At 44.6% G+C, this 25,189-nt stretch overlaps 1 protein-coding gene and 2 long non-coding RNA genes across 5 annotated transcripts in view; 1 reads left to right on the top strand and 2 right to left on the bottom strand.

Moving 5' to 3' along the window:
* Positions 1-967: 967 nt before the first annotated feature.
* LOC116660082 lies at positions 968-16,226 on the bottom strand. The gene is made up of 4 exons (XR_004315457.1): positions 15,475-16,226; positions 8,090-8,194; positions 5,408-6,353; positions 968-3,795 (listed from the first exon to the last, which is right to left on the bottom strand). It is a non-coding gene; the product is annotated as an uncharacterized LOC116660082 (long non-coding RNA).
* A 117-nt stretch (positions 16,227-16,343) lies between these two features.
* Positions 16,344-19,936, top strand: CDKN2AIP (CDKN2A interacting protein). 2 transcript variants are annotated; one of them, XM_032468717.1, is made up of 3 exons: positions 16,344-16,814; positions 17,268-17,367; positions 17,809-19,936. In XM_032468717.1, the coding sequence occupies exons 1-3, from the start codon at positions 16,540-16,542 to the stop codon at positions 17,815-17,817; spliced, it is 384 nt and encodes a 127-aa protein (XP_032324608.1). In that variant the 5' UTR covers positions 16,344-16,539; the 3' UTR covers positions 17,818-19,936. The 2 variants fall into 2 exon arrangements, with proteins under 2 accessions (XP_032324608.1, XP_006187626.2); XM_006187564.2 differs by having other exon boundaries at positions 16,350-16,814; positions 17,268-17,398.
* Positions 18,859-25,189, bottom strand: part of LOC116660081 — an 18,534-nt gene continuing 12,203 nt past the window's right edge. For both annotated transcript variants that reach the window (XR_004315456.1, XR_004315455.1), the window contains 2 exons: positions 19,120-19,183; positions 18,859-18,955 (listed from right to left, as the gene is read on the bottom strand). This is a non-coding gene — a long non-coding RNA (uncharacterized LOC116660081). The remainder of the gene's footprint in view (positions 18,956-19,119; positions 19,184-25,189) is intronic.

Here is a 25,189-nt window from a genome sequence, read left to right as displayed (position 1 = left end):
AGTGTTTGTTTAATTTCCTTTATTAAAAAAGCACACCGATCCCACTGGGACCGCAAGGCTGCAAGAGGCTGGAAGGGCACCCGAGAGAGATTTCATTCTGAGAATTAGCCGGCAACCTGGGGAGGAAGCCGCGAGCATATCTAGTGGCAACAGAGACTCCTAGCGATGAGAGTGAGCGTGGAGCCCCTGCAGCTCCAGCCTTGGCTCCGTGCTCCGTCCACCCACCCTCTTCCAGCCCTGCCCAGCTGGCCCTCCTGCAGGCCTGGCCCCATCTGGGTCGCCCTTGGGCCAGACAGAGCTGTATGCTGCTTTCCAGCCCTCGGGCCAGTGCTGCTGGGGCTTGGTCCACTGCCCAAGCACTGGGACCGGGGACAGCAGCGGCCCAGATTTCTGCCCATCATCTTGAAGTTCTTTAAGAGATAGGCAAGTGGTGGATGATAACATGATAGTCAAGATTCAGTAAGTATCTGTGCAAAGCAGGGTTCTAAATGCTATGTGTTACCTTAATTACTCCTTATCTCAATTACACTTCACTCCTCTGATGTGTGTTCTACTGTTATGCCATTTCACAGAAGACGTATTGAAACACAGAGAGGTGAAGGAACTGGTCAAAGTTCACACAGCAGTTGACTCTGGAGCCATGCCCCTAACCACACCCCTCCCTCCCCCTGCAGGAGGAAGGGCTTACTCAGGCCTGCCTCCCATCAGAGCACCAGGTGGATCAGATTTGACACGAGAACAGTTGAAATCAGAAACGTGCACGACAAACACATGGATGCATCATTTTAGAAAACTCGAGAAGAGAAAGCTGTTTCTAAACATGATCTAAAAAAAAAAAAAAACCCAAAACATAAGAGAAAATATTGTCAGGACTGAACACATAAAAATTTTTTTAATCTAAACACTCTAAGACAGTTTTTTTTTTTAAATGAAAGTACTGGGGTTTGAGCCCCGGACTTTGTGCCTGCTAAGCATGTGCTCTACCACTGAGCTACATACCCCTCCCCCAGGACATTCAAAAAGTAGTAACTGAGCCCCCATATGATGTGCTGGGGGTTTGCAGGGCTTTGCAAAGATGTGTCAGTCACAGCCTCTGCCCTCAGAGATCTTGTATTTTTGAGAAGGTCAGATATTCAGATGGGATTATGAACACGGCATTCATCTAATACATTACTTCCTTCTCTGGGGTTCTGATTACTCTGTTGGGAAGTGGTGCATCCAATCTTCTAGCACCAGTGTTCTGCAGTAACTTCACAATCACACCCCACTACCTTTTACACTGATCTCTCCTCCCCAGCGCACACCAGACCAGCTCCTGCCTCCCTAGGCACACGTCCACACCCACGACTACTAAGTCCATAGGATCCTAACTCTGCCTCCTCAAACCACAGCCATGTATCCATTATCTCACCTAATTTTCACAACAGCTCTATTGAGGTAGTTATTTGAATCCCCACTTTTTTTTTTATAGAAGTCTAGTTAATTTACAATGTTGTATTAGTTTCTGGTGTACAGAAGAATGAGTCAGTTATACATATGTATTTTCTTTTTCATTACAGGTTATCACAAGCTATTGACTAGAGTTCCGTGTGCTCTGCAGTAGGACCATTTTGTTTATCTATTCTATGTACAGTAGTTCATATTGGCTAATCCCAACTTTTTAGGTATTAACACTGAGACTTAAAGAAAGTCTTGCCAAAGGTCCTAGAAAATGGGAGCAGAAAATGAACCCGGGTCCATGGGACATTGGAGTATGTGGCCCTTTATGGCCACAGGCAGCCTGGTTCCCACCTTCTCCTTTCTTTTCTGCTTCCTGCCCCACTTCTCTTGGACAGACTCCTCTTTCCTTCTTCTTTGATGATCTAAATCTTATCCATTCTTCAGGGTCCAGCTCAAAATCGCATGAAATCCCCCAGTCCTCCCCAGCTGTGCTGTCTTGGAGAGGCCGGGGCTTCAGCCCCGGTAGACTTTCCACAAGCTCATCCCGGAGTTTGATGCAGATGGAAGGGACTCCCAGAGGAATAATTCCTGGATCATAAACTGACTTCTGGTAACACCCCTGGACTCTCTTGTCCCCTTGGTGGAAACTCCTTTAAGATGAATGTTCACCTTATTCACTGCACTTTATAATTCTTCCTGGAGAAGGCCATTCTGAGTGAAAGGGAAACGAATTCAATGCCTGCAAAGGGAAGAGGACTGTACAGGAAAATGTGCCTAATTGGTGAGAAAAGGCCGCTGCAGTTCCTGGCCCTGAACCACGCCCAGCCCGCAGGCCTTGAACTTCGGATACTTCTGTCTTTCGCCACCTTTATAATTGAAAGGATCCTCTCCACTGACTGCGATCATTCTCCCCTTTAGCGAAGCGCTGTGGGAGGTGCAGTGTCATTCAAGGTCACAGGCTCAAAACTGCTCTGGGTCTGGAGTGAGACGGTCGTTCCTCCCCGCAGTTACCTGGCATCTTTTGTGGGGTAAACTAGTGGTTTCTGTTGACGATCTGCGGCTCTGACGTCCACCTTCGTTGGCACAACACCTCACTTCCTCATCACCAACCTCAAAGGAAAAACGCCTGGCTAGGTCCTTGGCCAACGTCCGTCTAACTTAGTGAAAATAAATGGGGATGGGGAACTCGTCACCTTGTCGCCCAGGCCCAAGCCTTCACCCTCCCCCGACGCTGTAGTGGGGCCTTTTGTGGACCCGCTGCCACAGCTAGCACAAAGCTCTCTGCAAGTGGATCCCAGTGGGTGCGGGGAGGGAGAGTTTGAGGGTGGAGCCCCGGAGGGGTGGGGCCTTGGAGGGTGGGGCCAGGGGCAGGGCCTGGGAGGAAGCCGAAGGGAGGGGACTCTTAGGAGCTGAAGTGGGTACTGAGCTCAGGAAGGAGGCAGAGATGATCAGTATCAAATAAAACAGAAAAAAGACAAAAGCATCTCCTGGAGTTGGGATTTGGGCAAAGTCCATTTCAGTGGAGCAAGAGGGACAGAAACCAAGCCAGGGTGGATTTGAGTAAATAGGAAGGAGGAAGACGAGGCCGTGCTCAGAGACAAGTCCATCCGTTTGTTGGGAAGGGAAGGCAAGCGATGGGCAATATATAGTAGAAGGGCAGTGAAGGGCCAGGAGGGACCCCTTGTTTCTTGGGTAGTTTGGTTTTAAAGATGGAAGTTGCTAAGCAAGTTTATTCAAGAGAGCAGCCCAGGGATAGGATGAGGCCTGGCTAAGGTCTGGCTGCTCCCTGGGGAGGTGGGAGGGGGGTAGTTCCCGGATTTGAAACACAGGAAGCCCACAGACAGGGTCCCTGAGCAACGAGGAGGCGTTAGGGGCACGAGGGCCGAACCAAGGAGGAAGGGCGCACATTCCACTGGGCTCTTTCCCTGTAGGAGGGGCTGCGGGGTTGCGAGCTGGCGGGGGAGGGGGGGAGGTGGCCTTGACGCTGGGTTTGCACACTCTGATGTAGATGGCCTTTCACAGAACAATAAAAATAGCATTTTCCGAGAAAAAAATCTTTTCTAAATATGCTTTGATTGCTTCGTTATCGTATATACGAAGGAGAAAACCGCGACTGTCCACACTGAAAGCGGCTTTGGGAAGGGGGTTGGCCCCACTCTCCTTGCCTCGGGGTCACCTCTGAGCATTGCCTCTGTGACGGACGTGCCGACTCCGGACCCGACCCAGCAGGACGCCGGAGCCTCACCCGCCATCCCGGCTCCTCGAGCACCACCCAGTGGCCGCCGAGCGGAATATCACGCGAGCTCAGCGCGGCTCCGGCGTAAAACAGCCCTTTGTCTTCGGAAGGCGCTTTTCCTGCCAAAGCAAACGGCCATGTGTTACAACTACTTGGAAGAGCAATCCTGAGAAACAAAGCCCTGGTTTTTTTTATAGCAACCGTGGAAACCGGACCCCACTTCCTTCCTCCAGGATTAGGGCTTTATTGATGCTGGTGGAACCGGTCATCTTGTTTCAGGGTTGACCTGCAGCCATCCGTACACAGAGAGCGAGAGAGGAGAAATCTTTAAGCTCTCCCAGGGATCTTATCAAAGGTCTTTGTTCGGGTTACCAAACTGTTACAAAGGACCCTCTTATAGGTGTTTCTCCCTCTCTCTCACTGAGCCTGAATTTCCCTTCCCTGCAGATTGAGAACAAGTTGGGGGCGTGTAGTGAGTGAAGCGTAAGTGTCTCTCTGTGCCTTCCTGCAGGGGAACAGCATCCCTGTTCTCCACCGAGGAATCTGGCCATCTAGCTGCAGTGACCAAGTGGATCTATACAGTGGGTGCTTTATTATGAAGGAATTCATGAGAAACCACTTCAAAATAAAGGTTTAGCCAAATTCAAAAATAAAAAGTCCATAGTCAATTATTATGCAAAGTAGGATGGGGCTGGGGGGGAGGGGCAGGCAATCCCTTCCAGGCAGGTTGGTTCCTAGCACCACCTTAATAGCTGTGAGTAATTGAGTTATTTACCCCTTTAAGGCTCAATGTCCTCTGCAAAATGGTGATGACAGTAATACCTACTTCATAGGATTCTTAGGAGTTTTAACGAGATAATATATATATTTAAAGGTTACAAATTTTACTCTAAAACAAGCAGCATAAAAAATGCAACATTTTGAATTTCTCTAAGTCATATTAAGTCAATTTGCCTCTGTGGTGAGAAACTCAATCTCAGTCATGTTTGGGGTCTCCTCCCATCTCTAGGGCCACACAAGAATCACTGGCATATGGTATGGTGTCCAAAAAACAGAGTGGGGCCTCTAGCCTTTATCCATCAGGGTCATTACCAAGATGCAGAGCACACTGGCACCTCTGATTATCCGGTGAAGGGCTGAGTTATTTGTCACGCTCAGGAAGGGAATGTTACTGTCTCACCGGGCATTCCCAGCACTGAGATGGAGTCTGTCCCAAGAAACCATGTAAATTCATGGTGCAAAAAGCAAATTGGACCGCTGAACTCAACAAAAATAACCACCTCAGTCAAAGGTCTAGTGACCTTGGGGTGTCTTTAGCAAATGCATATGACCTGAACACTCAGCTTCAGGAAACCAAGAAACCAGCTCACCCAGGGCTCCCAGTTTGAGGATGACACCTGACACAGTCTCTCCGACACAACAGAAACTGTTCAGTCTCATCACTATGAAAGTCTGGACTTCCCCATGGTTTCCTCACTTCATCACGTGCTCGGGCAAGCCCAGGGGGGCAGAAGTCCATGAGAGACCCACCCCTTTCCTGTTAGACACCTGGGAAGACCCTGCTCTGCTACCGTACTTGGAATACAGTCCAGCACTTTGTTAATCCCATTCCCTATTTTGCTTCTGTTCTTTTGCTTTAACTCAGGACCATCTCAGCACATCTCGCTGGGATCACATTCTGACCTAGCAATAGTGACGGCTGTGCTGTTGGGTTTTCATCATTGCACTCACGTGAGCTCCGGTAGGGGGCTTCACGCGCAGACCTTCACAGCGATTGGGGAAGAGCAGCCTCGGGGAGATGGGAGGGCAGGGCTCAGAGATGAGGGGCACTGGGACTGATGGAAGGTTCCAGAACAGGGCGATGCCTTGTGGTGCCCACGGTGAGATGACAGCCACATTCGCCACCTCTTCTTCTACTTGGGGGGATGTCTCACTTCTCCTTCTACGAGGCAGCCACGGCGCTTTGGTCTGCATGCCATCTTCTCTGCCATACATTCTGCTCCCTGCTCACACGTTCTGCCTGCTTTGAACTTCACCTGCTCGGGGTCCAGCATGACCCTCCTCCCTCATAACCTCCCCTTGCCTATCTCTGCAAAGTTCAGAGAGGGAATCCGACAGGCAATGGCAGGGCTCTCTGCTGCAGCCCCTCCTGCTCCCCCCCACCCCCACCAGTGGTTAGCCTATCACCTGGGCTGAAGAAGGCCGCTAAGCGCCAGGAGTAGCCTGGGTCTGCACAGGTAGAGTGTTTTGGAAGAGAACAGTGAACACGGGGGATTGACATTGAGGACGGCAGCCTGGGACGTAGTACCCCATGATCTGCCCCTGTCTTTGCCTCTTTGTATGTGGTTATATTCACACGTTCATCCCATCTACTCAGGGGCACCAGTGACCTCCATGCAGTCAGTTCTCCGGCCTCATTCTCCTGGCCCACTATCCGCATTAGACCCAGCTCTTCACGTCTTCCCTGAAAGACGTCTTCCTGGGCTTCTGGGCCTCACATTTGCCTGCTTCCACCTCCACACCTTGCCCAGTTTCCTTCGTGGGAGTGTCTCTAAGCTTCAGAGAAGGTGGAATCACAGAGAAGTGGGGTCATTCCTCCCCGAGACCCAGGGAGGGCTCCCAGGCACGACCCGCCGGCCTGGAATTTGTAGGTCCAATCACGAACCTGCCGGACCACCTGTTGAAAAGCAATGATTTCCATGTCAGTATTATTCCAGCCACATTAAAATCTGATTTCAAATCTTCACCTGGTCATTTAAAATCATGTCAGACTGGCATTTCATTCATAAACCCTGAGGTGAAATTGAGAAGGAAAAATCTTTCTGTAATTTTGTTAAAATGTCCATATATTGAAACGAATGGTGTTCAGTAAGTGAAATGACACTTCTTCTACTTTTCATATTATATATAAAATATTTATATATAATACATACACTTATCTATAAAGCATATATAATATATAATTATACATTATGTAATTGTAAATGTATATGAGATAGACGTATATAAAATCAGTGCTAAAAAGAGAGTGACCAGTGGCTCTAACAAGTCCCTGGGGTTCTCATCCTTGCCTCCATTTATTCTCATCACCCCCACAGCACCCACCGTCTAGTCATCCAGCAGGCACAAGGGGATCCAAGTACAAAATAGGAAGCGGCTTTTATTACTTTCAGTCCCCTTCAGAATGGAGCTACCAACTGCAGCAGCCTGTCAACCCGCTGGTGAGAAAACATGAACCCCCTCTTCCGCAAAGGTGAACAAAACTAGACTCACAGTCTAATCTCCTTGTGTCTTACAGACTTCTTCTTCTTCTTCTTTTTTTTTTTTTTTAAAGACCAACTGCCAACATTACTTTTAAAGCCAACAATGAGAATCCGCCCTGGTCCCTCAACTTTGCCCTCCATACACGCAGATGCAGCTGCCCCGGAATGGGAGACCCACTCGCTCCCCTTGGCCTTGGCAAGTGAAACAGCTCAAAGGGCTGTGAGGCCTGGCCTCCACCCTCCATGTTCGTCCACGCTGCGGAGCACAGGCACTGAAAGTCACAGCTCAGGGGAGATGGCGAGGATGCAGCCTGGAGGATTTTGCACAATTCTGACAGGCGAGCTGTGAGGTCGCTGGAGTTTACCCTCTAAACCAGCTGGCAAGGTGGAGACACAATCTGTTTCATATGGCAAACATCTGGAGACAGAGAGCTCTGCCTGCCAGTCCAAAAGACCACCCCCAAGCGGTATTTCTAATTGCTCCTTCTCTGCGCTGTTTTTGCACAAACTCCCTGAGGCCAGCTCGAGCGGTGATTACCCGTGGTCCCGGCTTTCTGCTTGCTCCAGCGCATAGGAAATGAGGGACAGCTTTCCAGTTCATTTCTTGAAGTCAGTATCACCCGGGTACAAGCCTCTGACAAATATTTTGCCAAGGGCACACCCACAAGACCAATATCATTTACGATAGATACATAAATTTTTAATAAAATACTAGCAAATGTCTACGGAGCGAGAGTGGGAAATGGTACAAATGGGTCCCAAGCCAAAGTTTCAAGTGCACCTTTCCCTTTGCATGCAGCCAAATGCCCTCAATAGCTAAAGTTCGGCAGGGGTGGGGAGAGGCTTTCTCATCACTGACCTTGAGAGAGAAAGGGCCTGGGCAGCAAACAGGACAGGACCAAGCATTAGGAACACCTCCCTAAACAGAAAGAGGGTCACGATGGTTCACCCTTTATCTGCAGCAAAAGGGGATGCAGTGCTGTCTTGACCCGGGTAAGTACCACTTGCTTAATCCCCTCCCTAAGCCTGTCTGAGGGTGGGAGGGAGAGAGAAGGCTGAAATATGAATGAGGATCTAATCCAAATAAACAGACATATTTTTCTGGATGAGAATATTGGGACATGGCCATTCTTCCCAAATTAATTCCTACCTGTGTTTTACTCAGCGTCTCAGACGAGGTGGGTGGTAGCGGATGTCAGTGGTGATAACAGACCTTGACAGAAATAAGACTTAAATTCGAGATCCCTAGGTTCACCTGGAAGACATTTTTTAAAAATAAAAGACTTATGCTATCATTTATTACAGTGTATATTTAAAAAACCACAATAGTAGTTATTGCAATTTTAGGATAGGCAGAGATTCGAGAGACACAGAGGAGGAGAAGGCCACGTGAAGGTGGAGGCAGAGACGGGAGTGATGCCAAGGAATGCTGGAGCCACCAGCAGCTGGGACAGGTGGGTTCAGCCCCCGCATCTGCCATCACAAGCCGTTTACAACATGACCCAGGCTCAGGGATGCCTGGTGGGAGCAGCTGAAAGGTTACTCCCTGTCTTGCCCCACAGGGGCAGCTTCACACTTGGGAGAAATCAGGGTTTTTTTCATTAATAAACATTGAGTTGGCCTAAGACACTTGAATTTGTCATGCCTTTCCCTCCTAGTAGACAAAACTTTGCAGTATAAATTATATACATTTTATCCCTGGATAGAATGCCCAGAGACGTCCCTCCTGGTCACTCAGGGACAAAGCCCCAAACAGAAGGCCCAGCTTTGTTCTGACTCTTCACTACACCAGTATTTCTCAAAGCGTGATAAAGGCACAGCTGGAAGCCTAGTTAAAAATCTCAGAATCCAGAGCCCACGCCTGGATTTCTCAAATCAGAATTTCTCTGTGGGGGCTCAGGGACGCAAATTTTGAGAAAATTTCTCATGTGATTTTTTAACCCTCGTACGCTGTTGTTGGGAATGTAAATTGGTGCAGCCACTGTGGAAAACAGTATGGCGGTTTCTCAAAAAGCTAAAAATAGAATTACCATATGACCCAGCAATTCCATTCCTGGGTATATATCTGAAAAAAGCAAAAAGGCAAATTCAAAAAGACACATGTGCCCCAGTGTTCATAGCAGCATCATTTACAATTGCCAAGACATGGAAGCAACCTAAGTGTCCATCGATAGATAAATGGATAAAGATATGGGGTGTGTGTGTGTGTGTGTGTGTGTGTGTGTGTGTGTGTGTGTGTGTGTGTGATGGAATACTACTCAGCCATAAAAAAGAATGGAATTTTACCCTTTACCACAACATGGATGGACTTAGGGGGCATTATGTTAAATGAAAAAATCAGAGAAAGACAAATACTATATGATAACCCTTATATGTGGAATCTAAAAAATACAACAAACTGGTAAATATAACAAAAAAGAAACAGACTCACAGATATGGAGAACAAACTAGTGGTTACCAGTGGGGAGAGGGAAGGGGGAGGGGCAATACAGGGGGAGGGGATTAAGAGGTACAAGCTGCTATGTATAAAACAAGCTACAGCTCTTGTCTCTGCGCCAATAACTAGAGTCGTATGATCCCTGTCCTTCAAGACAACAGAAGTGACAGTAGGTAGAGCCCTATGACCCAGAGCCGCTGAGGCAATGACGTGTCTACTTGGAGCTGCCCGGCAGTCCAACATCTCAAGGTCCTCTTGTAACTCTAGGCTGAAGCCTTCAACGAATGTCTGATTCCCGTCACGTGTTTACTGAAAAGTGCAATCCGATTTTCTGCACAATAAAGAGCGAATTCACGGCCACGGAGGTAATATAACTAGCTTCTTTCCCCTCACTATTTACTAGTTCTAGTTTTGTATGGCAGTGATAAAAGGAGCATTCTGAGCCTCTTAAGTTCTACCTAGGAAAAACTAACAAATGTGAGTAAAAATTCCACTCCTTGCCCAATTCACTCTATATCAAAGCCCTGTGGAACCCACTTCACCCTACCAAGCCCCACTGCAATCAATGGAGTAAGCAGCACCTGAGTCCATTTCCATGGGACTTGGCGCTGTAAAAATAATTGGATGGCATTGCACTCTAACACTCCTTTCGGGAAAGAGAGAAAATATGCCTTTGCTAGTAGGTGGGGGTGAAAATTCGTCTAAGTGCTGGTAGGTTTCACCCTGGGTTCGGTATTGTCTTGTCAAGAGGAGCTATTATCAAGTCCCGAATGAGCCTGGTGGTGCTACCCTCAATGAGGTGTTTAAAACTGCCTTCCCTAGTGAGAATGAAAACACTTCTTTTGTTCTTATCTTCCAAATTAACTGCATAGTATTACCACTATCAATGAGGTGTTTAACATCAAAATTGCCTTCCCTGGTGAGAAGAAAAACACTTACTTTGTTTCCTTCCTTAAAATTAATTGAGGTTTTTAAAAACCGCATCCTTAGTCAACCAACAGTTGCATAGAAGGGGAGAGCAAGGAGGTGATGGGACTTTTAAGTGTTGCCTTTACAGCTCACAGAGCGTTCTTTCTGTTCGGACCACTTGCTGAACCCTTTCCTGCCCCTCAGCCTTATTTCCCCCCATTATATTTTATAACATTGGTCTCATTGGTGTGACCCTTGGTAGGGAGTTAATTAGTACTTGCTAGAATGAAAGACTGAAGGAATGACTCCATCAACCCAGATATTCCTCATGAACTTGCAAATTTTTGATTAGCCTACCCTACCTCCTCAACAGGGTTAAAGAAATTGCTTACTAAAAATTAAAATCAGTCTCTAACATTGATATTGAGGGGGAATTGGTAGATCTAGATAAAGATGCTTCCTTTCCCCATTCTCCTCAGGTATGGCAGAGGTGGCTCTAACTTTTATAGCCATGTGGCTAGTTTGAAATGTGGGGGTGTGCTGAGGGCACTGCCTTTTGTAAGATGCAGCAGAATATAGAAGACGAAAGATGCAAAGTCTTGACTGACTGGTCAAAAATCCAGGTAGGGCATAATAACAAGAGATTAAAAGAATAGATAAAGAACCAGGCTACCTGTTACCCAGATAAGAAATTCTTCAAAGGAAAGGAGAATTTGAAGGGGAGGGAACCAAGAGAATTAGGCTGCTGGTGTGTTTCCCTGGGAAGGGGCCCCCTGTCCTGCCTGCTCTTACCCTCCAGGCAGAACTGCAGAGGAAAGAGGGAAGGAAAGGATGATGAAAAGTCCAGCAGGGCCCAGGGGCTCCTTGACCCACACCTCCTTCCCAGCAGATCCCAGGGAAGCTGCAAGATATCCAGAGTGCCCCCTCCTCCTAGTGTGGTGTGGAGGAACAGATCAGACATGCTCGGGCAAATGGACCCGAGAAAGCCTTGTAGAGAATCAGCGCCCCCAGCAAGGTCCAACAGGCAACGTCTACCCATGCCTCTCTCAGGCATGGGTCTAGCAAGGACAGTCCTCTGACCTAAAGAGGCCCCGCCGTGGGGAAGAGGAGGATGAAGCAGTGGCCTCCACGGACAGACATGGACCAAAAATTGACAGGAAAGGTGGATATTCCAAAGGATGCCTGGGAATGCCTCGTTTTGAAGCCCCAGCCCCAGCCCCGTGCCTCCACACTATGTAAGCGCCCTAAAATGGATACCCGTGATCCTGAATGGACTGAAATTAACTTCCCGCTACTTGGAATGGGTCCTTAAAATGGAAAATGTCTGTCTCTCACTCCTAGATTAAATCTAGGGATAAAAACAAGCAAAGAGGGTCACAAAGGGATGGGAACATACAGAAAATAATACCCCATCTTGCTGGCATTAGGAGGAACATGAAGACTAAAACCATGGAACTGTTTTTAGGAAAGGTCTATACAAGGCTATGTAAAGAAATATAAAATTGGCATAAAATGATTTTATCACTTCGGCTAAGATGTGGAGGAAAGAGAGTCATCTTGATAAGGTTTCCCACTGGAGAATAATCTTGTGTCATTCGAAGCTCCTTACTATCATCCTTTCTTTAAAATCTTTTCAAGTATTTGGTGATCCTTCTGTGCATATGGTTGTTACCCTGGCTTTTTTGAGTGTAAATTTGCTTTATTGAGTTTGTTATTTCCCTTGCATGATACTGACCCTACTCAGATGTTTTATTCTTCTTAGGGTGGAGGCATGGCTCAGACCTGTCCAATCAGAATATTTCATATCCCTGGCTAGAGTGTTTATTTAAGGGATAAATATTATGACCCAACAGACCCTCAGGACAATGGCAGAATCTATCAGGAAAGATAAGCTGTCTTTCCACAGCAGCTGCTGAACTATGGGGATGTATATGCTTGGGCTTCTGGGAACCATCTTGCCACCTGCACGAAGATCTTCTCTGAGACTGAGGCTAACACAGAGAAAGCAAAGTCTACAGATGAAGAGAGGCAGGCTTCCTGATTATACTGTTTGAGTACCTGGATCCCAAAAGTCTACTCCCTGGATTGTCAGTCATACAGCCAATAAATTCTCTTTTTGGTTAAGCAGAAGCCATTTTAAAATCATAATTTTTGTCACTTGCAACTGAAATTAATCAAACTAGAATCTGTGAACCTGTAGAGAAAGCCCAGTTTCCTTCGTCTTCACATCAGGAGATGCCCAAGGGGCCTTTCTAAAATTGAGGGAATTGCTGTGCCACAGGAAAAGGAGGTAGAGTGTTAGCCTGTCTTATCTGACTTTCATTTACATGCTGATTTTAGAAACTAACCTGTATGAAAAATGTAACTTCACAATCTTATTTAATTCTCACAGCAGCAAACACATTTATTGACATTTATTTAATGTTAGGGCTTAATATAAAATAAAATAAAATGGCACAAAGCCCGCAGGTAAGCAGGAGCACTGTAGAATTCTCCACCCGCTGCCTGTTCACCCTTAGGGAATAGATTTTTCTCTTAAAGCCATATTTTTTTGAAAGTCCAAAGAGCTGCCATACGGTCTCTCCCCAGAATTTTCTTACACGACGTGAGAATCAAGAACTGACTGTCTAAAGTTGATAGATTAAGAAATTGAAGATTAAGTACAATATTTAAATTTATGACAGGTGGCCAACAGATGAACACTTAAAATACAACAAAAATTGGGAGAAGGAAGAGGTAGTGTAAGTGATATGGATTTACCCACCTTTCCCATTCAGGAATGAAATAAAGTGCTTAAAGTTGAAAATCAAGAAATAAAAACATAAGCATATAATTTGGGGTTATGAAAACAGCCACCCAAAGAAACAGAGACAAACTGACATTAATGATGATATCTGTAGAGTAGGACCAGGCTGAGAAGGGAGGGAGATTTTCACTTTCATTTTATGGCTTTTAATTCTCTTTAAATGTTTCACTTCTGTGTGCACATATAATTTATAATTTAAAAAAAAATCGGCCAGAACTTAAAGTATGTTTATCAAGGCAGCTTGTTTCCCTGCTCTCTAAAATGTCCACTTCAAGCATTCTCTACTCCATCACAGAGACTCCATCTCATCTTCCCATCTCCAAATTACAATCTTTTTCTTCCTTTTAAAATGGAGGAAGTGCCTCTCCAAGTACTTGAGGTTAATCGCTCCTCCTGTGCATTGGATCCCAGCCCTCCTGACTTCTTCAGAAATTGTCCATTAGCCCCCATTTCTTCAGTATCTTCAAACCCTCCCTCTTTTAGCTTCTCCCAATCAGCACTTGCATATGCTTAAGCTACTCTCATCTGAAATTTAAAAGTGGCCTGGACCCCATGACCTTCTCCAGCTTCCTCTCTCTTCTCTCCTCCACAGCAGAGTGTCTTTGTTTACTACTCCTGAAGTAACTCCAGTATTGCGTCTGCCTCCACCACTCCACCAAAACTGCTTTTACTAAGCCTGCCAATGGTTCCAGTCTCTAAGTCCAACCCTATGGTCTGTGAGAGACAAGAGGGGTGTGCGTGCGTGCGTGCGTGCGTGCGTGCGTGTGTTAGAGGGAGAGGAGGGAGTGGTGTAGTTGGTTATCAGAGCTATAAAAGCTCTGTGCTCATTTCTTCTCTTCCAAAGACCACCCCAAGCTGGCTCAGGGACTGATGGGCTGTCTTCTCCCAAAGGTCCAGGCGAAACCAACACTTCCCCCCCAGGCCACCCCCGCCCTCCCGGATTCTCACAAGTTCCCTTCTCACCTTTTCTCTCTGAATCCTTCCTCCCTCCTATCTAGAACATAATTTGCCTCCATTTGGTGAGAAGTCTTTTTTTTTTTTTTTTCAGTTCAATATATGCTCTTCTTAACTCTGTGGTCCATGGTCTATGCCCTGAGTCTTCAATCTTCAAAGTCAACCTTTTAAGAAAAAGAAAATATCTTTTCTATCAAGCAACTGGCTTTTGCAAATAAGAAATACTCCATCTTTCAGACCATATTGCTTTTATCATAATTTTAAAAATTAATTCTAAAATCCAGGCTCTACTTGCTCTCCCTTCAAGGCAATGAAGCCTATGGGTGGAAGGCTACAGGGCAAAAAGAAAAAAAGTGAGAAAATTCTTGGTTTAAAATGTACGAATATCATCTAGGTATGGAATCATAGATTCTTTTTTTAAATTGAAGTAGAATCAGTTCATGATGTGTCAATTTCTGGCATACAGCGTAATAGTTCAGTCATACATACACACACAAATATTCGTTTTCTTACTTTTTCATTATAGGTTACTATAAGATATGGAATATAGCTCCCTGTGCTATACAGTATAAACTTGTTTATCTGTTTTATATATAGTAGTTAGTACCTGCAAATCTCAAGCTCCCAATTTATACCTTCCCACCCCATAACCAGAAGTTTTTCTATGTCTGAGTCTTTGTTTTGTAAATGTGTTTGTCTTTTTTTAGATTCCACATATAAGTGATATCATACGGTATTTTTCTTTCTCTTTGTGACTTAACTTAGAATGACAGTCTCCAGGCCCATCCATGTTGCTGCAAATGGCATTATTTTACTACTTTTTATGGCTGAGTAGTGGAATCATAGATTCTTTAACTTGCTACCTTTGCCAAATAATTCACAAGATGAAAAACCACGAAATTTCTCTAGTCTTTTAATTTGCCAGATTTCCACATCCTTTCATCCCTCTCAAGTTTCAGGGAAAAAGAGCAAAGTGCAAAACTAGAAGCAAAATCCCAAGCTTCAAAATTTCTCCATGCCTACGTTTTTATGCAGCTTCATTTGGCATGGCAGGAAAGTGGGCACTATTATTTTCATACAATAGCTGAATTTTGCCTGTTCCAGTATGTATGTAAACTACACGGCTCTTTCAATTAATCTTATCTAAGTGACTTCTTTTTTGCTTGCTTGATTATTCTGACTCATTATCTTAAAATCGACAAATATTTAGTGAAAGCAAAAATTTTAATTCCGTAATTTATCATTAATATATCACTTATTTTAACTTATCATTAAATTTCATTAATCTTAAAACACCCAAATACCTAATACTGGAAACATAACAATGAGGAAGCCGGCAGTAATGTTTCAAGTGTGGACATTCTAAAATGGAAAAAAATGCAAAGAAAAAAATAGTTCTCAGAGGGAAACGGGGCGTAGACATACGCACTTTTCCAAGCCGCCTCCCGGCTCCCCGTCCAGCTGGAGGTTAATGGCTGTTAACTTAAGGAAACGCGACAGAGACAGCAGGCCCTCCGCCCAGTGTTTAAGTTACTGACCAAAAGCCCACCCGAGAGAAAGCGGTTCGGCCCGGGATGAACCGCGAAAACCAAACCCAAGTCTGCGGCGCCAGAGCTTGCTTGCAGGAGGGCTCCACAGGGCAACATGGAACTCGATTAAACGTCTCCTTACTACCTTTATTATCACTACGACTTAGGCTAATATGATTAAACGTCTCCTTACTACTTTTATTATCACTACGACTTAGGCTAATATGCACCCGCACGTTCCTAAATGCCCGAGACCCGGACGGCCGCTTGTCTACATTCGAAATAGCGCTGAAAGCTGTTTTCTGACATAGTCGAAAGATGGAGGCGAGCTTTTGTTTATTTTGGCCCCGCTCGAAACCAGCGTCCCCGGGCCGAGCCGCCCCGACCTCGCGTCCGTACTGCAGCTCAATCCGCGGGGACGCGCGCGACGCGCGAGGACTTGGCCCGCCTGCCCGGCCGCGCTCGGCCACCAGGCCTGGCCTCACTCGCCCCGGATCCCCGGCCCGGCGGGCCCGGAGCAGCGTCACAAAGCGGAGGAGGGACGCCGAGGTCCGCGCCCAGCCCGAGGGCGCCCCGGCCGAACCCCTGACGACCCGCCCTCTGGGGTCGGGAGGTGCGCGCCCGCCTCCCTTCGCTCCGCCTCCCCTCCCCTCCCCCCGCCGGCCGGGGCCGCAGCGTCGCGGCCGCTCGCGCGCCGCAAAGCGACCTGGGAGAGCCGGCTCGCGCCGGAAGGACGCGCGGGCGCTCGGCGGCGGCGAGGTTATAAAAGGGAAGGAGCCAGCGGCGGGCGGAAGTGGGCGGTTCGGCTGCTCACGGCGCTGTTGTTTGGTGCGTGCGCCTCTCGAGGGGCGTTCTCTGGACGGGCCGCCGGTGCAGGCCGCAGTGACAGGGCCGCTCGCCCCGCGCCCCCCGCCTCCCTCCCGGAGCAGCGTCTGCTCGCGGCCTCCGCGACCTGCAGGCCCAACATGGCGCAGGAGGTGTCGGAGTACCTGAGCCAGAACCCGCGGGTGGCCGCCTGGGTGGAGGCGCTGCGCTGCGACGGCGAGACCGACAAACACTGGCGCCACCGCAGGGAGTTCCTGCTCCGCAACGCTGGGGACTTGGCCCCCGCCGCCGGCGGCGCTGCCTCCGCTAACCAGGAGGAAGCCGCCGACGCCGGGAGCGGGACCCGCAATCGGCAGCTGCAGCAGCTCATCTCCTTTTCCATGGCCTGGGCCAACCACGTCTTCCTCGGGTGCCGGTGAGTGAGCCGGCGTCCCCGAGCAGCTCTCCCCGTTTTGTCTTCCGCCCTGGACTGGGGCCCGGAGCCCTCGGTCTGGAAGGGAAGTGGCGAAGCGCGGGAATCCGCGGGCCCGGCTGCCCTCTAAGGGCGAGAAGGGCGTCTCTGCCCGAAGCCGACATGATTAGCCGTCTGGAGGTGCCCCGGTCGGGTGGGGAGCTGCTGGCGTTGAGCTGACAGCGCTCTAGGGGAGAGGGACACTAGGTTAAATTAGATTGGTAAGGAGGGACCCCGCCTCCCAAACCCCGGGTGTGTGTTTGTGGGGTTCCAGGAAACAAAGTTCGTGGCGGTTGTTTCAGTTTCTTGATTACGACCAGGAAATGCAGTTCCTGTGGCCTGTTTTTGTACTCGAGAGGTGGCAGCTTAGCAGAAATGCTTTTTAAAGTGTCTTCCTCCCCCTTTTTTTTTTTTCAGGTATCCCCAAAAAGTTATGGATAAAATACTTAGTATGGCTGAAGGCATCAAAGTGACAGATGCTCCAATCCATACAACAAGAGACGAACTGGTTGCCAAGGTGAAGAAAAGAGGGATATCGAGTAGCAATGGTTAGCAGATCATAGATGTGAACATACATAGGAGTTTAGAACCTAAGTTTGATATAATTAGGAATGATTGTTACTAATTTTTTTTAACAAGCTAGACTTTAATACTGTTATTAATCAAGTTGGAATGTTAAACCTAAATTATGTGTCTGTGTTTTATAGTTTCCTTTGACTCTGAGATTTCGAAGTGTTAAATGTCCACGCTGTTGATTTTTTACTATGAGAAATCATTGATGTTAATTCAACGCTGTTTTAAGAAATTAACGAAGTTTTTAAAGAAACTTTTTAAAGACTCTACGAGTCCTGAAATATTTTCACCTTGTGCCTTTATTTTAATATGAGTATCTCTCGTAAATTTTCAGCTGATACGTATGAGGTAGGCTTAGTCACATACCTGTTTTCTTTCTTTTCAGAAGGGGTAGAAGAACCAACGAAAAAACGAGCCATAGAAGGAAAAGGCAATTCTGCAGTTGAGCAAGATCATGCAAAAATTCCTGCCAAAACAGACCGCACATCATCTCAGCAGGAAAACAGCTCAGCGTGTTCGGGGTCATCTACCAAGTCAGAGAGTGGTGGGAACTCGAGTCGGAGCTCTGGCACCCCGAGTCAGAATAGCTCCACAAGTGATGGAGACCGATCTGTTTCCAGCCAAAGCAGCAGCAGCACTTCCTCTCAGGTAACAACGGTAGGTCCCGGAAAAGCTGAATCGGAAGCTCCAGATAAACATGGTTCAGCGTCGTTTGTTTCTTCATTGTTGAAGTCCAGTGTGAATAGTCACGTGACCCAGTCCACTGATTCCAGACAACAGAGTGGCTCACCGAAAAAGAGTGCTTTGGAAGGCCCTTCAGTCTTAGTTTCTCAGAGCATCTCAGAGATCGAGGTGCCCTTGTTGGGCTCCTCAGGAAGCTCAGAAGTAGAGCTGCCACTGTTGTCTTCCAAACCTAGTTCAGAGACAGCTTCAAGTGGGTTAACTTCCAAAACTAGTTCAGAGGCAAGTGTTTCATCATCGGTTTCTAAAAACAGTTCCTCATCAGGCACATCTTTACTAACTCCCAAGAGCAGCACCTCAGCAAACACATCGATGCTGACTTCCAAAAGCACTTCGCAGGTCGCTGCATCGCTGTTAGCTTCCAAGAGCAGCTCCCAGACCAGTGGTGCTCTCATTTCTAAGAGCACTTCCACAGCAGGTGTGTCCCAGCTGGCTTCTAAGAGTAGTTCTCAGACTAGCACGTCACAGTTGCCTTCTAAAAGTGCTACACAGTCAAGTGAGAGTTCTGTCAAATTCTCTTGCTGCAAGTTAACCAATGAAGATGTGAAACAGAAGCAACCTTTTTTCAATAGACTGTATAAAACGGTGGCGTGGAAGTTGGTGGCCGTTGGTGGCTTTAGTCCCAGTGTGAATCATGGAGAGCTCCTAAATGCAGCTATTGAGGCCCTGAAAGCAACACTGGATGTGTTTTTTGTCCCACTGAAAGAACTGGCAGATCTGCCTCAAAATAAAAGCTCTCAAGAAAGTATTGTTTGTGAATTGAGGTGTAAGTCTGTGTATTTGGGCACTGGCTGTGGAAAAAGCAAAGAAAACGCAAAAGCAGTTGCATCAAGAGAAGCATTGAAGTTATTTCTCAAGAAAAAGGTGGTGGTAAAAATCTGTAAAAGGAAATACAGAGGCAGTGAAATAGAAGACCTAGTACTCCTCGACGAAGAGTCAAGGCCTGTAAACTTACCTCCAGCATTAAAACATCCTCAAGAATTACTGTAAACTGTCCAGCATATCACTGCATTCAGTATCTGGTATTTGAAGAGAAAAACTGGCTTACTTTTGTATAATACAAAACACAGGCTTTCACAAATTTTGTATTGCTTTTTTCCAGTTTTGCAGAAAATTTACATTCTAGTTCTTTTCACACAGCGAAAGTTGTAAATAATTTGTGAATGACAGTACAGGTTAAATGGTGTATGCATTAACAGCATACCAGTATGCCATTTTATTTGCTGAAGGAAATACTGTCATCTGTTTTTAATGATACATTAGGTACGATGTGTAGTTCTGTAGAGTCTTAAAACTTTTGTACTACTTTCAATTTGGTGAAAATGTATTCAGTTGTCTACCATGCTTTTTCTTTCCTAGCTGAATAAACCTTCACATTAAAGAAAAGGGGACCATGGTATTTGAATGTCTGAAAGTCTGTGAAGCTTAAGGTTTAAAGAATGTTGCCCATAATGTTGAACTTGTCTGTTAAAGAATAAAAGAAAAAATAGTTGCCTCAGACTATTTTTATGAGAAGTTGTAAGCATTTTTTAGATATAAAGCAGTATAAAGTACTTAAGGTTATTTTATTCTGAAGTTGTTTTAAAATTCACCGTGATTTTGACTGCTGCAGATTCTTTAAGTGGGTTAATTTATGTTTTGAGGTAAAATACAATTTACACTTTTTCTTAAGGACATAAATGTGGGTTTCTATATTAAGCCTATTTTGTGACTACTACTATTAACAGATTGATTTGTTTAGAAATTAAATGCTTTAAGCTATTTTACCTTTTCAAAAAGTTGTGGTTTTTTTTTTTTTACCCCCTTAAGTCAAAACTGATTCCTGCGAACAGGCTTCCCCCACTCGTCGTCGTAAATTACGACCAGGTAATTTTTCATCGCTGACACACAACTTTTTATGGATAGAGAAGTTAACAGTACAAATCTAGAACTAGATGGTTTTTTTGTTTACAGGCCTCATGGAAGAATACTGGGCAGAATAGGGCAGCCATGCTCAGCTCTTTAATGAGCCTATTCAGTTGAATTGTTTGTTGGTAGTGAAATGAAATGCACTTCTATTACTTACCTGATTCTGACTGCATTACTCTCTGGTGGGGTATTCTATTTCATTTTTCTTCAACTCTAGCCCAAAGTGTTATCTCTGTGGCCCGGCTTTCTAGATGTTGAACTTTGAGCAGTAATGGTGATAATGTACAGAGGAAAATCAGGGAAATAACCTTTTACACGGCAGTTGTATTGGAGTAGGAATATTGAACAAAAGCACAATGTAAGCATGTAGGAGTTATTTCCATTTTATATTCTAGAAATAATAGAGGAGTCTTTATATACTTGAAATAATGAGAATTGTTTTTATTTCACTACATAACTTTTTAAAATGGTTTATGTTTGAGCATGTTAAATTGAACACCAAAGATAAAGTTCATATTCTGTAAACAGGTTGACTATATATTGTGAGGAGCAGTAACATGAGTTGGGAAAGCAGTTTTAATTACCTCAGTTTCCTCAGCCTTGGAATGTGTATTTTGTGGGGCAATGATTACAAGATGAACAAGCCAGATGTTACAAAGAATAGATTTCTATAATATATCTATAATTAGGTGGTTTAGTAATTTCCTAAATTGGCTAAACTTCAAGTTAATATAAAAGTTAGTGAAGACTTCAGTTATAACCTTTTTAGATTGTAGAATTGGGGGAATTGCTTAGTGTAGAAACAAACGTTTAATTTATAAACGTTTATTTGCTATGACCGTATTTAAAAACTTAAAGAATCGCTGATTTAAAAGAAATGTGTGTTTTACAATTCTTCAAGATAGTGTGGTACAGAAGAAGACAAGCTTTGTGATCTTGACGTAGAATCTTGGCTCTGCCTCTAAGTAGGCATGTACCTGGAAATTCAACATTTTAACTTCATCTGTAAAATGAAAGAGCCGCCTTAAGACTGAAGATCAGACAAGATAATACATGTAAAGGGTACCATAGTTTAGTAAGTGTATATGTGTCCTCACTTTCTCACAACCTGATGAGTAACTTCTCATTTGGCCTGTTTTTCAGATGAAACTGAAAAAGTAATGTGGTCAAAGGTCAAATTCAAGCACATACCTGATTCCAGAGTCCAAGCTCTTACTGTTTTGTCGTTTATTTCTCACTTCTCTTAAGTACTTACATTTCTGAAAATCCCCCTCAGTCTGGTTTTCTACCGGTCTTAAGTGACCACATCATTCCAAAGGCTCATTTCCTTCAAGTGAGTCACGTAAGAGGGACTCTCATGTTTATACGCTGCTGCTGTGTAGTACTTGCCTGTCTTGAATATTTCCAACTAGGGAAGTAACCCATGTGGGTGCAGTTGAAGTTGTTAAATAATAATAATTTGCAATCAGTTTACTAAATAAAATAGGATATCAATTTAGGAAATACTGATTTTTCTTCTAAGTCAAGGTGAATTGAGGTCCTGAAATTAATTTTTCTTGATGGTGCTAAAATAGGGAATTTTTTTTAATGGTAAAGTTAGGAAGTTGTTCTTAAAGAATGGTATTTTCATGAGTTTAACCCCAATTTGGGGGGCCTGCAGCTGCTGCCATTGGCTGGGGTAATTGTCATGAGGATATGTGTAATTCCAAGGCTGTTGGTATGTGTTATCAGACGCAAGCTCCATTTTAAATTAGGTGTGAAAGGGCCATCGTTCTCTCTGCCAAGTACAGCTTTTCTTGGTACAGATTTCGCCTTCCTCTTTGGATTCCAAAGCGACTGGTAGTGAGAAGTTAACTAAAGCAAGCATCGTCTGGAAGCAGGTCAATTCTACAACTGTGTGAATAACTTACGGAGAATTGGTAGGCTTTGTCTTCAGTGGTGCTGAAGTCCTACACTGACACTTTGAGACACTGGCAAATCTATGGGTATCTGTTCAAGCATGACTTGAAAAATATTTTCTGTGGTTGATGATTAAAGAAGCTCTTTGTAGCTTTCTACCATTTAAACAAAAATAGATGAGTGCAGAGCTGTCAAGCCATTCATGTTCCTACTACCCCTCTGCAAAAAAAAAAAAAAAAGGAAATTTCACTGAACGCAGGTTAATTGCTGTCCAGCTGGAACCATTCCTTTTCCCTTCCCTATTATCAACTTTACTCTCTCCATTTTTCTGTTTCCCTTCTTTAAAAAGACTACTGAAGGACGATCATTATGTAAAAATACTAATTTTTAAAGTTCTTTTTATCTCTTCCTTTGTGGTTTGTACAGCAAGAAAATGTGTAGTTAGTGGGCAAGTTCCCAAACTAAATTGACTAACTTGGAAAGAAAAAAAGTAATACTAAACAGGAAGGGTTAGATACAGGATACTCTTTTTAGTAAAAACTAGAGATTTCATATGCCGGTGCTTAACAGAAAGCAATCAAATACTTTTTGTGATTTTGAAACATTTATGAGTAGAATCAGTATCCTTGGAAGTCATTAGGAACAACCAAACGGATACAGCATAAACAGCAAGTACAGGGAGCCATAAAACTGCTCTTACGTAGAAGTGGAACTTAAGTATAATGCACAAAACTGGAAGAGAAATGTAAAGACACAGCCACAAGATCAGAATCACCTAGTGTTTTCCTTACGACTAATCTGGACGTTGAAATGATTAAACCTGAGCTCAGAATATGCAATCAGTGGATTTCAAGCTCTCTTTTAGGCATATTTCTTCAAAGAAAAATGGAGCCCTGGGTGTGTGAAAACAGGAGCAGACCTACTTTGGTTGAAGGAGGGCAGCCACACCCCAAGGCTGAATTCCTTCTACCTTTCTCAATTCCTTGGCTCCTCCTGGGACTGAACAGAAGGAGGATTAGCAATTGTGAGGCCTGGTGTAGATGGCAGCTTCCTTCTGCAACAGGTAGTGGATGTAAGCAGAAAGCCACCAATTACTAAATGGAACTAACCTGTTTTTAAGCAATAAGCAATATTAGAATTCACAGTTAGTAGGGACCCAGGTCAGGCTTAAGGGAACATCACATAAATTAACATTTATATAACACTAAAAATAGTTACCATTTCTTTTTGTGAAATATAATTGCAGAAGTCCATAAAGTCCAATTATTAAATGCCAACATAACAATTACCTAGGTCAAAAATAAAACTATGTCAGCACTGCAAGAACTCACCATGTGTAAATGTTGAAGTAGGGACTCAGACCTAGTGTTCTTTTAGAAGACTAAATAATTACCTGGTTCTAATTTAATGAATCCTGTCTCATTACTCTTTGCCATTTGTATATTAAATATTTTTCTACACTTGCTGAGGGAAAAAAATGGTTCTCATGAATTAAAAGCTAATAAAAGGTCCACAAAAGCATCTCAAGTTTGTCTTACCTGTATGTGCTGTCGTGGATTATTTAATGAAAGAATCACATGCCCAGTAACTTGCAGTTTGGAAACCAATGTTGGGTAAAGAGGTGCACCTTTGTCCTCATTTTTCATTTCAAAAAATTGAATGCAATTAACAAGACCTTTGATATAGGTACAGTAGGTAAAATAAGAATAATACCATTCTGAAAATACTCCTCCCTTCCCCTGAAATTCACAGTCCCCAGCAGTCATCCTGCCATTATGACTCATATAGGGAAGGAGAGAAGGGTAACGTGACTTTGGGGAAGTCCATACAGGGTTAGCCAAGAAGTAGAAATCCCCCATTCCAGCCCTACTAGATTTTGAGGAGGCAGGTAAAGAAGGGAAGGGGGCATTCGAGACAAGTGGGTCATGACCTCTCGTCCCCGGCATGAGCTTTACCTGTGTCAGTATTGCAGCGGTGGGAGTAATGACAATTTCCATGTAATGAGCCGGCCTCATTTACCCCCTGACTAATCAAAGAATGCATCCCTCCTTAGGAAGGTCCAAGAGATGGAAACAAAGAGGGCTTGAGTAAGAAATCCAGAGTCACTGGGTTGCATAACACTTGGGGCCAACGTTCACATGGACTACACTGAGGTCCCTTGGAGTTGTGGAACAAGGTGGCCCTTTTTGGAAGCCCTGAGATTGCTGCATGAGTAAACCTAGAAAACCCTTACTTTAAAAAACTAGTATAAACTAAATATTAGTGGTTCAATGAAACATGGATAGCATAAAAATTCTAACTGTTCTTGGGTGTAGCATATGCTAGTTATCTGATGATCCGATTTTTCTGAATGCTTTGAAGATAATGTCAGCAGAAACTGGACTATGTGGCAAATACTTCATCACAGGAACTAGCTGAACAAGTATCTTTGAGGCCATGGAGAAAATGTTTTGACTCCAAGTAACAAGATGCTTGGGTCTAAAAAAGAAATTGAATATTTGGAAAAATCATGTTGATAAACATCCTGCAATGTTTCCACTGCTGTTTGGCCCTAAGAATGAGGAAAGATTTCTGAGAGTCTCAAGTCTTACTGTAAACCTCCTGGAAGAACTACAGACATTGTGGAACATGTTGACCCTCCCCTCCAACACCACTCAACAACTCAGCGAGGTACCCTGCCTCTGAACCTTCTGCTCAGCTTGAGGACTTCACTTTGCAAAAAGAGGAGGAACTTTGTAAACAGCAGTCTGATAGTGTGCACTAGAGGAGATTCCTGATCTCTCTCTAGACAAGTTCAGTATTTCTGCAAAAGAAAAGTATCTCACTGTAGCTCAGTGGTAAAGTGCATGCCTAGATGTGTGAGGTCCTGGATTCACATCTCTAGTCCCCGGTACCTCCACCAAAAAAAAGTCTGCTACTCACAGACAATGAAAATTTTGCAGCAATGCTCAAGTTAAATGAGCAAGCTTTTGGGAGCTTCACAAGCATCAAGAACAAGGACCAAAATGGTCTCATTTCAATTGAAAATGACATCTGGGAGTGTGTATTTCAAATTCACTCCAGGACCAAGTACTTGCACAGCCAAAATAAGCACAGGGTCCTTTTAAAGAGGCAAATTTTACTCTTTATTTGCAGTTTCAAAAATATTTTTTATGCACAAGTAGGCCTATAAAAGAGATTTAGAAACCAACACATCAACAATAATTTTGTAACTACTG

Source organism: Camelus ferus, chromosome 26 (assembly GCF_009834535.1).
Source record: "Camelus ferus isolate YT-003-E chromosome 26, BCGSAC_Cfer_1.0, whole genome shotgun sequence".
NCBI lineage: Eukaryota > Metazoa > Chordata > Mammalia > Artiodactyla > Camelidae > Camelus > Camelus ferus.
This window is presented reverse-complemented; position numbering and strand designations above follow the sequence as displayed.

Excerpts from the sequence above, each read along its gene's own strand:
- CDKN2AIP (XM_006187564.2), top strand. The coding sequence starts at position 16,540 with ATGGCGCAGGAGGTGTCGGAGTACCTGAGCCAGAACCCGCGGGTGGCC. Across the intron at positions 16,815-17,267 it reads CACGTCTTCCTCGGGTGCCG|GTATCCCCAAAAAGTTATGG; the intron begins GTGAGTGAGCCG and ends TTTTTTTTTCAG. Across the intron at positions 17,399-17,808 it reads AGGGATATCGAGTAGCAATG|AAGGGGTAGAAGAACCAACG; the intron begins GTTAGCAGATCA and ends CTTTCTTTTCAG.